The 13,815-nt window shown below is 36.7% G+C and overlaps 4 protein-coding genes across 6 annotated transcripts; 2 read left to right on the top strand and 2 right to left on the bottom strand.

Moving 5' to 3' along the window:
- Positions 1–5: 5 nt before the first annotated feature.
- LOC114516929 (chromodomain Y-like protein 2) lies at positions 6–2,591 on the top strand. The gene is made up of 4 exons (XM_028536546.1): positions 6–133; positions 693–866; positions 1,313–1,442; positions 1,764–2,591. Exons 1-4 carry the CDS (start codon positions 80–82, stop codon positions 1,946–1,948), a joined length of 543 nt encoding a protein of 180 aa, XP_028392347.1. The 5' UTR covers positions 6–79; the 3' UTR covers positions 1,949–2,591.
- Positions 2,592–3,014: 423 nt separating this feature from the next.
- On the bottom strand, positions 3,015–6,890 carry LOC114516928 (PSME3-interacting protein-like). Of its 3 annotated transcripts, none has more exons than XR_003686334.1 (7): positions 6,647–6,890; positions 6,026–6,121; positions 5,778–5,896; positions 5,410–5,552; positions 5,196–5,254; positions 3,976–4,811; positions 3,022–3,551 (listed from the first exon to the last, which is right to left on the bottom strand). XR_003686334.1 is itself a non-coding variant. In XM_028536544.1 (6 exons), the coding sequence occupies exons 1-6, from the start codon at positions 6,765–6,767 to the stop codon at positions 4,546–4,548; spliced, it is 804 nt and encodes a 267-aa protein (XP_028392345.1). In that variant the 5' UTR covers positions 6,768–6,890; the 3' UTR covers positions 3,015–4,545. The 3 variants fall into 3 exon arrangements, 1 of the variants encoding a protein (XP_028392345.1); XR_003686335.1 differs by having other exon boundaries at positions 3,029–3,395; XM_028536544.1 differs by having other exon boundaries at positions 3,015–4,811.
- A 200-nt stretch (positions 6,891–7,090) lies between these two features.
- LOC114516927 (leucine-rich repeat-containing protein 69-like) lies at positions 7,091–11,279 on the top strand. Its single transcript, XM_028536543.1, has 10 exons — positions 7,091–7,334; positions 8,057–8,183; positions 8,266–8,338; positions 8,481–8,597; positions 8,766–8,844; positions 9,555–9,626; positions 10,025–10,126; positions 10,383–10,423; positions 10,776–10,914; positions 11,138–11,279. Exons 1-10 carry the CDS (start codon positions 7,158–7,160, stop codon positions 11,255–11,257), a joined length of 1,047 nt encoding a protein of 348 aa, XP_028392344.1. The 5' UTR covers positions 7,091–7,157; the 3' UTR covers positions 11,258–11,279.
- A 752-nt stretch (positions 11,280–12,031) lies between these two features.
- LOC114516930 lies at positions 12,032–13,135 on the bottom strand. The gene has a single exon (XM_028536547.1). The coding sequence runs from the start codon at positions 12,880–12,882 to the stop codon at positions 12,349–12,351; it is 534 nt and encodes a 177-aa protein (XP_028392348.1). The 5' UTR covers positions 12,883–13,135; the 3' UTR covers positions 12,032–12,348.
- Positions 13,136–13,815: the final 680 nt, after the last annotated feature.

Here is a 13,815-nt window from a genome sequence, read left to right as displayed (position 1 = left end):
TTACTCTTTATTGTTTATTCGAAAACCCTCCTCAAAAATTTGTGGATATTTAGCTATAAAAAGCACTAAGATTTTCAGAATGGCCAAGATTCCCGAAGATGGAAAGCATGATCCCGATGATCAGATATTTGAGGTGATCTTTCGCCGGAAATGCTATTTGTTTGGGTTGGAATTTGTAGTACACAAGGGGACGTGACATTCAATAGTGTTGTCGAGATTTGTATTTTTTATGTATTTACGTTCAAATAAGTAAATGGAGCAATTTTTCACCATTGAAACTGCCCATTAAAGTTGGGCACTTCTCTGCAAAATGTACAAACATACAAAAAACGCACTATTCATATATGGCATCATATTTCTTCCATGGGGGGTGAATTAACCGTTGGAAACACTTTTAGTAAACAGAAATTTCTGTTTGAAAAAATCTTGAGTGTATAAAATGACATACAGTGATTTAGAAATTACATTTGACATATGATCATACTAGGACAATTTATGTTCTGTGTCTGTGCTACTAGTGGTTTACCATAATATATTTTCAAGATCCGTAATCCAAAAATTTGGCCGAAGTATATTAGATGATTGGAAGCCTGACAAACTATTGTGGCTCAATTGATGTTTTGAAGCTGTTTTGAAGCTGAGACAATTGAATTTACTCTGTGCTTTGCATTAAATATCTCTTTGAATATTAGGTTGAGAAGATTTTATCAAAACGTAAAAAGCGAGGCAAAGTGGAATTCCTTGTCCAATGGAGAGGTTATGGCCCAGAGGAGGACTCTTGGGAGCCAGAAGAAAATTTATTTGACTGTTTAACTGCTATTGAGGCCTTCAACAAGGAAATGAAAAAAGGCAAATCTAAAACAAGGGTATAATGATCTGTGTATTGTTACTCCTTTATTTAGTGCATGGGCAGGACATGACTGTGGTATAGCTGGGATTGAATTTAAATAAAAGTTTGCTGTGCAATCAAAGTGGTTGAATAATCCTAATTTCCTTAATGTTGGTTGAAAGGTTGCAGATTCAAAATTTTTCTAATGTCCAGTATTTTCTGTTTACCTAGTTGTTTCACTAGAAGCAGTATATGCTTCATCATTAAAGATTGCATACAACCCAGCAAGTGAGAATTAGGACTGAATACAGAAGCCCAGGGACAAATTGTTGATCACAGGCTGGCCGACCACTCCGTTGCGATCAGCCAAAACATCTAGCACTATAACTGATACTTGCAAGGGCAGCATGGGTGGTATCCTCCCCTCCATCAATGTGACACCAGCCTATGTAGATAATCTCATTTCTGCCTTTTTGTTTTTAGCAAAGTCGTGTGGATGACTATTTGCAGAACTCGCGTAAACCAATATCTTCGGGCCCCTCACAAGAAGAGGATCTCACTAAATATCAAATTTTACACAAAATATCATCCCCACCTATATCACCACACATAGGTAAATATTGAAGAACCTCTGGTTGTGATTCTGTCTCAATCTGTATTGAAAAAAATAGAACATGATTTTTTTTTCTCTGGCTGATCGAACTACAGCAATGTATAAGTAATCATGTATGAATTAGTTTACAGTGATATTTGGTGAAAGGTGAAAGGTTTTTCACACCTTTGTTGCACATTAGTCCTTCAAAGTAAAAAATGTTGAATTTAGGACTCATGTAAGTTAAGGATATAATCTGCTTCCAAAGCATTGAATATATGTGGCTATACTCATACTTTAAATTATTACAATTTTTGCCTTATCTTAGACTTTTCTTTATAGCTACCAAGAGAAGAAGACAACCAGAAATTAAGCCTGCTGAAGATGAGAAACCAGAGAGAAGAAATATAAAGGCTCCAAAAGAGAAATCTTTTTTAAAAATATTAGCAGCAGTTACCTTGTTTGTACTGCTTATTTTAGCAATTGTGCAACCTGTAGGAATTATTAGTAAATTAAAGAGCGCTTAGTCATAGACATAGGTTTAGTTAAGATGTGTTGTGGTGACGCTATGCAGCTAACTGAAAGTGATTCTTATAAAATGCCCTCCAGCTTTATAATGCAGGCTGGGTATCAAGTGTGTCCAGTTTCATACTGCGGTCTGTGATTCACTTGCGCCCGTATTGTTGGAACTGGACAAATATACTTGTACCCAGGGGACATAGAAACTTACATATTGAAATCATGTGTCTAAGAGTATAAAATTTCACATGTTGAAGTATGGTCACAACTCGAGTTGCGCTGAAGGTGACCAGTATTAGTAAAATTTACTAATTGTTTAGGATGGGTGCCTGACCAGCGGTATTGGGGCCGTTTTAACTGGATACCCCTGCCTCTTACCCAGGCGCTTTATATTGCAATGCTAAAAAGCCTTTGTAAAAAGCCTAAATATGAAAGCGCTGGGTACGAGGCATATGGGTGACAATGAACTTTCTGTTTCTAGGGACAAGGGCGACGTCGGGGTTTACAAAGTTATTTAATACATTCATATAACCATGTAGCTTTAAATGTAGCTTTACTTAGCCGTAGAACTATTTTAAATTTTTTATGTAAGGGTGGTATTAATAATATATTTATTGTGCAAGTCGAACACTTTCACGTGATTCGAGTCAGGTGAAGTCTGGCGTGGCAATTTCTGCGTGTAGCAGATTTTGGTTGCACGGTTGTATCCGCAAAAGATTTGTTGTCCGTTTCAATGCTGCGCGTTCACACATGCATTTACGCTGGAATCTCATGATCATATGAGTCATATCTGCAATAGAGCATGCGCATCAACAACAGTGGCTAGTGAGTCAGCGGTCACAGCCACGTCAGTGCATGGTCCAACGTACAGCCATATGTATACAGCTGATTTTAATGTGTACAGGATTCTACACATATTAAGTGTTACGGCGAAATACGAGTAAAAATCATTAGTTTGCCAAAGAGACGCCTGATTGCAGGCTACGAATGGGCCAGGAGTCATCAGTGGAAATCACGAATAAACCTGGGCTGGACCGCCCATTTTGCCTGCAGTGTCTATTGCGCACGCGCGGAAAAGCCACATATTCAATTAGCGACGTCACAGTCTTGCGTTTTTGATTTATTTCGCATACACAGTTATATCGATTACAGTTGTTAGAAAATTCTTGGAAATGGAAGTAGCAAACGTCGCACGTCAGTTCATTGAAAAGCGGCCAAACACGAGCATATTCGTTGGCTTGCTCCTTGTAAGCACTTGTATACCAGTGGCAATATTCCTGGCGATAGTTCTTGGATTTTTCCTCGTCATGCTCACGGGACTGCTGGTTGTCCAAGGAACCATCATAGGCCTGGGTTTGACGACATTGTTAGTGATCCTCCCAGGTCCCCTGTGCTTCGCCACGTTCTGCACACTTCTGGCCTACGTGGTCCAGTGCGTCTTCGCCAAGGTGAAACCTGTTTGCAAAAGCGGCATGGGCAGCTTGATGAGTCGAGTTCAGATGGCCTCCGCTTCGCTACCCACCTGCCCTCAGGGCCAAAGGTTCGGTGAAAATGTGATGGCGTTCATAACCAGAGGGAACATGGAAGATTTGGGGGTAGACTTGGACGAGACTGGAAGCATTGACGATGGTTATGGTGGCAGTTCTTTCAAGCAGCCGGGATCACAAGCGAAAAACGTGAAGGAAATGGGTTTCTAACAGAAACCTCAGACCTGTTCCTAACAGACTTAATAATTAACGTAAAACGGGATCGAAATTACCAGTATGCTTGTGAAGTGGTAATTGATGATTATCCTCAATTTATACGCATGCATATTCCTTGTAAAACAATTTTTACCTTGTATTTAGAGTTTATTTTTTTTTTATAACTATATTTTCCGTGAATGTAAACTGTTTTATTAAATTTTTGAGTAAATGTGTTGGATATAGCAAAAAATACAGTTAGGTCCAGGGCGCTTATAGAGTATATAAGCGCTCTGGTTAGGTCTATCGGAATATGGAGAGTAAAACAAGACTTGGTAGTAAGATCCACTTACTTGTTTGCGACCATTGTATTCTAAATTATTCCACTGCACTCACAACTTTAGCATCTTTACAATGTATGCATATTGAATTTTTTTTCAAAAACTTTTTACCCATCTATCAGCGACACATATATATGATTCTGTTCAATGAAAAGAAAACAAAGGAAGTGCAGAATTAGATAAATCGCTTTTGATACAACCAAATTGAAGATAATTTATGACCCATCCATACTTCGTTCGACCAACGTTCTACAGGACACACCATGCACCTTAAATCATCAAAGCTTTTGCTAAAACATCCAGTTAAAAGTTGGACTACATTTGTGCAATCACCTCATGTAAGAACTCGTGTTACTGCATGCTAGATGAAAAAATTCTCAAGTTTGATAACGAGAATCGTTGGTGGATTTGCTTTTCATATAAATGACATACGTTTAGTTTTCACTAATAAATATATGATCATAGAAATCTTTGAAAGGCATTTGGTCAATTGATTGCCTTCGATCGTTACTTCCTGGAGCTACGCCCAACGGCGTATGTTCGTTCCGCCGATGAAGTTGAAGAAAAGCACACATTGTTCCACTATTGAGCTTTTGAGGTGAAGTTAGTGAACAACGAGGGTAAAATATCTGAGTCACTTGAAGATGATTCTGAGTCACTGGAATCAGAGTAAATCCCTAAACTAGGAATATAACCGATTTGCTGGGCTACAGTCGTGTTATCAATGTCAATAGAACCTGTCCTGTCGAGTTTTTCACTTTCCCGCGATGAGACACCAGCTTTATCTTCCAAATGTGAGCTTTTCCTCACGTCATCCTTCACCACTTCACTAGGTACTAGTGTTTCATCTATAATGTAGCCCAAAAAATGGGGTGCTCTTGAAAATGGAATCTGGGATTTAAAATTGGGCATGCATGTTTGCAAGAGATGAGTTGACATATTGCTATTGTATAATAAAAGCTGTGGACAGGCTTGAAGTCAGTCACCATATTTCTTTCTAGACCCATAGCACACCGGTCATAGAAAATCGTATTATAAGCCAAAAACAACATCACAGAATAGTGCATTTTTGCACTTTCAATGTTGATTGTAGTCATTGTACCTAGATGCTGAGGCCACAAAAATACTTGCGCATGTTTTTTTTTGTTATGAGACTATATGGTTTGGCTGGCTATATATGGATGCGGGATGTTTAAATAAAGAAGATGCATGGTAAAAAAAAAAGGATTCACCTGGATTGGCCGGCATTTTTTCCACAGATTTTTCATCTTCACTGCTATTAGTATCACTCCTGTAATTTTCAATAAAGAAATTATCAAGAGAAGCCACAGATCGAATTGCATGCATATGCTTCTGTATGTCAGCACAAAATTAAAAAAAATGCATATATGTCCTCATGCACTACCAATGAAACAGTGATATGGAATATGCATGCTGTGACTTTACCTTTTCCTCTTTGTTTTGATACACCCTGCCAAAAGCTCAACTTGAGACTTTTTTTTACCCAACATTACATTTGACTTTCTCTTCTCCTTTTCGTCTAACACAGAGGATGGATTGGGCATTGTTTGGAGACTTGCAACCTCGTTCTGATGGGATAATTGTGTTAAGGACAAATATAAAAGTTTGGGAAACGAAACTATACCCCACTTGATGAAGTGGGAATAAATACAATTTTTAACCACTTGTTAATTGGCTTATAGAGAATATATTAATTACTCAGTTATGCTGGATTTGAAACTTAGAATAATTTTTCCTTAGAAGGGCACCAAAAATTACATAGGTAATGACATTTAGTTTGCGGAAAAGGATACTCTAAATTCCTTCACTTCAGGAGTAACAGCAAATCGCCTCCCATCAATCTCGGCTTGCTGCTTTGAAGCAAACTCAAGAAATACAGCTTCGTCGTTGTCAATACCACGAAACATCTTTTCTTCATAATAAAAATATACAATTATACAATTGCATTAATGCAGGTTGCAATTTTTACATCGAAGGTACTGAAATTTGTAAAAAAATATCAAACTTATTTTAGAGCTGTCTTAATTAGAAACATTCTTACTTATATCATATTTCTCATCATGTTCTTGTTGTGATTTTTCCTTTTGCTCCTGGAGTTGCTCAAACAAGCTACGAGTTTCCACATGATCAGGGCATTCTAAAATACATTGATCAAGTACTGTTATCATGTACATACAATATATACACCATTTTATTAATAACCAACCAGGAATAAGCATGGCATCTTGTGAGTTTTCAATCAACAACTTTCCAAAAAAATATATAAAAAATCTCAACATTTTGACCTCTGCATGATGTCTTTTGGAGAAGGCACTCGGATAGTTAAACATTACTGTTCCATTTTTTAGTTTATATAATTTGATTTCCAATCAAGAATCAACCAGGGAGCCTGGCACTTGAATTGTTAACTAATTGCACTGCATTTTTCTCTTGACAACGACAGGTACAAAGTTAGACTCCTAATTAATTAAGATATAATTATATTATTTAGGGACTATTTCTGACTTATATGGAACATCCATTGTACATATTTTATAATAAAGAAAGGAATAATTAACCAAGAGGGATGCGTGAATAATAATAATGACATATAAATGAGGCTGTAATTGCAATATTAATTTGCAACAATGAAATGTACATTTTATTAATTTTTGTTTCTCACCCACAGGGTCGTCTGGTTGTCTGACTCTTTCCCATTCTTTCTGTCGTTTCTCGTTCAGATCTTTTGCCTCTTCCTCGCTAACAAATGATTTTATGTTTTTGTTGGATTTCTTAAAGCTCATTTCGTCTTCTTGTCGTGTACCAACATGAATAAGTTACAATTGTACAAAAACAACCCGTGCTACGGTTTTAAAACTCAACAATTCTACCATTCAACTGAAGTCAGTGAAGTGTTTTTTTGTTATAAAAATCACATCTTTTAACGTATGTAATTTCGCAAAAAAGAGAGAAACTTCAAATGTTTCTTAATTTTGACCAATAGTATTACCGTATTCAACACATTCACTAGATCGCATGCTTTAAAAAGAGAATCAAGTCTAAAAAACAGGCCGTACCTTTACTCGGCTATAAGCCTGCTTGCAGGTCATAGAAAGTTTAACGAATATGTTATTACATGAAGTGATCTCATCGTCGCTGACCTAGTTCTTCGCAGCATTGTTGGCTCACAAACAATGGCTGACATAATTCTGCTTCATGCTTATAAGGGACGGGCAAAATCGGTTAATTTGAGCAATAAAAAACTTTCCGGAGTGCCAAATTTGGTTGGGAAACTTTCCAATGTGAGGATACTCGACTTAAAAAATAATAAAATCCGATCATTGCCCGCGGATTTCGCCGCCATCCGCCAGGTATGGAAGCAAATTGTTGCTAGGTTACGACGCTAATCTCATCTTTATGATCTTCAGAGCTAATCTTGAAACAATTTATGTATGTTAGACTTGATGGATGATATATTCAACTAGAAAAACTTGAAACTAAACTTCTGCGTTTAGTTTATGCGTTGATGATGTTGGCAATTGCCACTTATTAAACCTGGCAGTTGGCCAAAGCATCATGCACGTATTAGTATTACTACAGAATTAGCGATAGATTTACAGTCTGGCTAATTTACAGTTAGTCGGTAAAGTAAACAAACACTTTATTTTTATCGCATCAAATGCGGTACAACAACTGCCGAAATCAGACAAATTGGCTCAATTACGTGGTCTGAATGATCAACCCCAACTATACCTGTATATAACTCCTTAATTGACATATATCGGCCATATATCCACATGCAATCTTGTTTTAACAGCTCTAGCCACTGTGTACATTTAATTCCACAAACAACTAGTTTCCTATGCTTCAAATAAATGCACTAGAAAATTTAAAACATCCTGCAGCTGTTACCTTTTTAGTCTTCACTGCAGGCTTCCCATTTTTAGTCTACTAAATTAATTAGACTTACTTCACTGTGATATTAGACTTTGTGCTTTTACAAGCTAGTAATTGACTTGCAAATGTAGGTAAGAAATATATCATGTGTCTTATAAGGATTGGTTGATTATTTTACTGAGTTTACCTCTTGCAGCTTGAAACACTAAACCTTGGCAATAACCTTCTTGAAGAACTTCCTGCAGAATTATGTTATCTTGTGAATCTGAAAAAACTTCATCTGTTTGCAAACAATATCATAACATTGTGCCCTAGAGTTTTGTGTAAGTGCAACTCAAGTTACATAAAAATGAAGTTTGATTCAGTAAATGCGCTGGTTAACACCCCTTTCTATGCCAATTCCAGGTTGTTTGCAACAGTTAACATTTTTAAACCTTAATGAAAATATGTTGACATCTTTGCCCCCGGATATTGACAGGTATATTTCCATGCTAAATAGTCTATAGAAATGTGTCTCTTGACACTTGTGCATGCATCAAATTAAATACATAATTTTCAATTCCAATATATGACTGCATGATTGAACAAGATGCACAAATATGGTTCTTCAACTTAATTAGGCTTGTGTCTCTGGAGTTCCTAAGCGCCAACAAAAACAAGCTCCGCAGTGTTCCAGATGAGATATGCCATCTCACCAATTTAAGTGAAATACATTTAGCTGACAATTTCATTGAAAGGTATTGTTGAAAATTAGAGAAAAATGTTGCCTGCTGAACGTTCTCTCGCCTATTAATTCGTCCAAAATACAATTCTATACGATTGCATATCGAACCATATATATTATATTCTAAACACAGGTAAATTATATCGATATTCCGGGAGACACTCCTTATTTATAATTTTAGCCTTCCAGAAAATATCGCATTTCTCAGAAACCTGACGCGATTAGTACTGTACAAGAACAAAATCACCGAACTTCCTGAGGTACAGTAAAGCCCCAAGTTTCCTTGAGTTTTATTTGCTCGTGTGTACGCGAAAAAATTGACAAGTTTTCCTTGACAAAGGGGGCCTCGTTCAAAAGCTATATAGTCATGCCAGCTTTTCAAGTACGAAACTGCGCAACAATATCTTCGAGCCAATTGAGCGGTTTTTGGAAGTTTTATCATTACTGTTTGTTTTGAGATTCGCCGATGGTATACTCATTTTATCATATTGTCATAAATATACTCGACATATATATTATCGTAAAACGTAATTGTCAAGAAAAACTTGTCAAAGAAAACTTGTTCGCCATACACACGAGCAAGTGAACTGGTCAAGAAAAGTTAGAAAACTTGTCAAGGAAAACTTGCCCGTCTGTACGGGGCTTAAAGTCAATACAGCGCGATTCAATTATCGGATTGTCGTACGTATACGTACCATATCCCGCGTAATATGAGTGTTGCATGTGATTGAATTACGTCCCATGCTATAGACAAAGAGTCTGCAATTTAATCTCCGTTATGCTCAGCATTCGAAGTGCTACAGATTCATGTTTCCACCAATTGCATGCACGAAAAAGTTTGTATTACTATGACTATGTGGATTTGACCCAGAGTCAACGAAATCAATATCTTTAAGAACGCAGGCTATTGTATTGAATTCTTGCCTTATTCCGACTCATATCCATGACCATGTCATTGCATTTGTATTAGGGTTTGTCAAAGTGCTCTAAATTAGAGTGCTTGGACGTTTCATGCAACCTGATGAAATACTTCCCAGTCGAGGTAGGTGATCATGACCTGATAATTTATAAATGATTACTGTTTATTGATCACATGATTCACATCTGCATGTAGTCTTTCTTGTATACTTTCTCTCTCCAATATACAACATTTCATTTGCCGCATTTTATAATCCTTAATCCTTTGCGGAAAGTAATCATTACAGGCCAAAATTAAAGAGGCAGAAATGCAGAACTGTTGCCCCTTGTAAAATTCCTTAATTAAAAATCGTTTTTCATCAACATGCATGCCCTCCACGCACTTGCACCTTTGTAGAGGATAAATTGACTGACTAAACAACGACGACACTCATAATCATATTGTAGTATTCGTGAGCAACTGATAAGTAATTTATGTAAACAATATTTAGAGGAAAATAAAGACTTAATCTTCTTTATTAGTTACATTGTTTACCATTGAGAGAACTGTATTGTGAAGGCAATAACTTATTGCAACATTTACCTGTTCATTCCGAACAAGAGGAAGAAGTCTTAGCCTTGAAGGTAAAAAAAGCCAGAAGTTAGTGATAACTACAGTATGGAATAGCGAACTACGATGATTTCGATTTTCGACACCCTATTGCGAAGAATCAATGACGAAGTAATTTTTTCTGCAATTTTTTCGTTGCAAGTTAGTGGAAATTAGGTTTTTCATCAGGAACATATATTTTTTCTATATTAGAATAACAAAATTTCACTCACGCAAAATACACATTTTGTGCGAGATTAGTATACAACTCATTGATTTCTGTACTTTCAGGAGATTTGCTCACGGTTTGTCCTCAAGGCAACAAAAGACAAGTATGTAGCTATATTAAATTCAATGAATATTGTCTTTTATGATTTAGATATTGAATTAATATTTTTGTTTTGGATATACCTGAAAGTATTCAATAGGAATATCATTGCAATTTCATTCTCTGAGTCAGATACGGTATCAAGTAAAAATGAGGACATGCAGTAAGTCATCTCGGGACCAATATAATTTTATTTATTTAGTTGTTGTAGTAGATCAGTGAACGAGGTATCGACACCTACATATCACTATCGATGTATTTATTATTAATCGCTAGTTAAAGAGAAGAAGGAAAAAACAGGGCCAGGGGAAATAGCTGTTTATGAGGCTTTGGTGATGTTGCTGTATGTTATTTAGAAAATCTTATCTTCGCGTTCAACTTCGAGAATATCCAATGATTAAGGAGATGCTTACGTACGCTATGGAGTGTCCCGTATGTGGAAATTCCTTTCTTAACACTTGGCTTGAATGCGTTCGCTTTGTAGACAGCAAAAAGGTACGAAAATAGGCCTTCAAAAATATTCTGATTGGATAATGCCGGACGCTATGACTATCTCCATTTTGGCGGGAAAACAAAAAGTCAAAGTGCCAAAATCAGTGGCCAAAATCGTAATTGATTATAATCGTTTGATTATATGCGTCAGCTCGTATTTTTATTGGCGTGTACATGTCACAGGGTAGTTGTTATAGGGTAGTCATAATGGGTTTTTTGTTTTCAGGGTTTAGGGACGAAAAATTCTCCTGGAATTATTCCAATCCGAGGTCTGCTATGTTCATACAAATGTTTCAATGTGGAGGGACATGATTACTTTGGCATCGCACAACTTGGAGAGAACTGAAGAATCAATGGATGACTACTGTGAATTGTGGAATGGATCTGGTCATGCCAATTGAATGCGAATCAAATCAATGCCAATGAATCAAATAAACATTTTTAAAATGTTGACCTCACAGCAATGGCAAAACAAAAACTTCATGATACATTTCTTCAAATGACCTTTATCATGCATTCAGCTCATCTGCCAAATGGCTATGTTTCAATGCATATTTGCATAAGAGCTAGGTGTAATATGTGAATGTTGTATTCACTTTTTACATATTTACACTGCTATTTTGTTTCTTATTTATCTTCTAAACCCTGATGTACCTAAACATGAAACACTATTTGGATGAAAGCAGATTGTAGCTGGCTATTCCTGCAGACATACTAATATGACTTAAGTGATTCCTGTATATGTATATAATTAAGCATTGGGGTTAAGTGAATAAGGCAGTGAATTAATGAACCCTATATGACCAGGCCTTTGTTTTAGCCTGGTGTCACAATCGTATTCTCTCTGTAGTATTAAACTGAAGATATATTTTTCTTTGAAAGTGTCGATCTACCTACAAATGAATTGAACCACTGCTTTTGAATTCTTGTGATGCAAACAATAATTACACAATAAAGGAAACACGATAATCACAAATAGTAGCAACAACAATGCCTAAAAATCAATCACAGAATAAAAGAACTTCTTGCTATCTATAATACTTTAACAGCCGTTTGAAATAAATATAGAGGGTGAGTCACACTCACTCCCTTTTTAATTTTGTAAGAAAGTAGGTTTTTCAAAGCAGTCTATAATATAAGCTTTTTGACCTACCATATTTGTTTTGTAGTGTGTATATATATATATATATATGATTTGGTTGTCATAATATGATAACCATTCAATCACTGCGTTGATGCCTAGCCCTGACAATGTCAATTGTCAAATTTTATAAGCACTGAACATGTTGTCATGTGATGCAACAATATTGCTTATTTTATCCATGGCAGATATTGCATTTACCAAGAATTTGTCTAAAATGTTTGAATCAATTGAAATAGAAAAGTTGAATTCTAAAACAATTAATATATTAATAGCTACAAGTACAATCGGTTGGTCTACTTAACCGTGTCAGAAGGTGACTTGCTTTTGAGTTTTCTTTCTAATTCTTTAATTTTGATATCTTTATCAAGGAGCATGTCTTGCTGTTCTCTTAACTTCTTACGGAGTGCGACTTTATCGTTCTCCGCATCCTCCAAAAGCTTTTCATAATGTTCTCGACACACGGAAAGTTGTCCACGAATGCTGGAAGTCTGGTCTGTTTCCGCCTCTGAACTTAGTTCTTTCAAATTATGATACCTGTGTTCCTCGTTCGTAATAATTTGCTCAATCTGGCTGAGCATACCGGAGCTAACTTCCTTCACCATTTTAACCAGGCCGATGTTATTTGAGCCAACGTCGTGTTTATGAGCGCTAGTTCCGTCTGAATCGGTATTTAAAGTGTTGTTGTTCGTTTGAATATATTCCAGTCGTTCTCGCATTCGAGAAGCTAGCACTCTCGCGTTGTCTCTCTCGCTTTCCAAACACTGTATTTGTTCTAGTAGGGACATAATCAGCGTCTCAGTGCTCATTACAGACGCATTAGCATCCATTTTGAAAATTTAATTGTAGAAAAAACTTTTATATTTGAGTACATGCATATGTTGACTTTTGGTAAATCTAAATTCCAAACATTTCAACAAATATAATTAATCAAATTTGTCACTCTGTTGACTTCGTCTGTTTCAAAAATCAAGAGTAAAGCGACCCCCCCCCCCCTGACAGACTGTAGAGACACTGCCTCGTATCCAGTAGCCTGCATGCTACGTGCCAGGCGCTTTAAGGCTACTTTCCACTCAGGAAAAATCTCCTTTGTATCGGAACGGACAGGAAAATTTCCTTTGTCGGTGAGTTCTCAGGCGGCGTTTATACAAAGGAAATTTTCCTGTCCTGTCCTGTCCGATCCAAAGGAGAATTGCCCTGAGTGGAAACTAGCCTTTAGCATCAAATGGGGTACATAACAACTGCCCAACAGAGACAAAAACACTTCTCGACGTTTCGACCTGAGGGTCTTCGTCAGGAGAGTTAGTAAGGTTACTATGAGTTAGTAAACTTACTTACTCTCCTGACGAAGGCCCTCAGGTCGAAACGTCGAGAAGTGTTTTTGTCTATTTTAGGCGGTTGTTCACGAATGACTTTTTGCTAAGCACATAGCTCTAGTGTGCGCCGGCCTTAAGCTGTTTAGTCACAGCTAATCTGCTACTCAACGAGTCCTTTATAAATAAGCAGTTGCGTATAGCCAGCCTGACAATTTAGGGCATGCTATCGGCTAATATTTTGGTGTTCATCGACTGTGAAAACACTGAATTTCTCAGAAGTAAATAATGATAATAACATAAAATTTGCATAGCATGACTAAATCGTCAGGCTGGTTACGCCACTGTATATTAGCGTCTCTACACTTGTCTGACTTCCACCTGCCTTGTAGACGTAAGATTCTTTCTACGTAAGACGTAAGAACAAATTATTTCTTTCGTTTTTAAATG

This window comes from Dendronephthya gigantea, unplaced genomic scaffold, assembly GCF_004324835.1.
Source record: "Dendronephthya gigantea isolate DGI-Jeju-01 unplaced genomic scaffold, DenGig_1.0 000007F, whole genome shotgun sequence".
In the NCBI taxonomy this organism is placed as follows: domain Eukaryota; kingdom Metazoa; phylum Cnidaria; class Anthozoa; order Malacalcyonacea; family Nephtheidae; genus Dendronephthya; species Dendronephthya gigantea.
The sequence above is the reverse complement of the archived record's forward strand: the minus strand, read 5'-3'. Positions and strand labels throughout refer to the sequence as shown.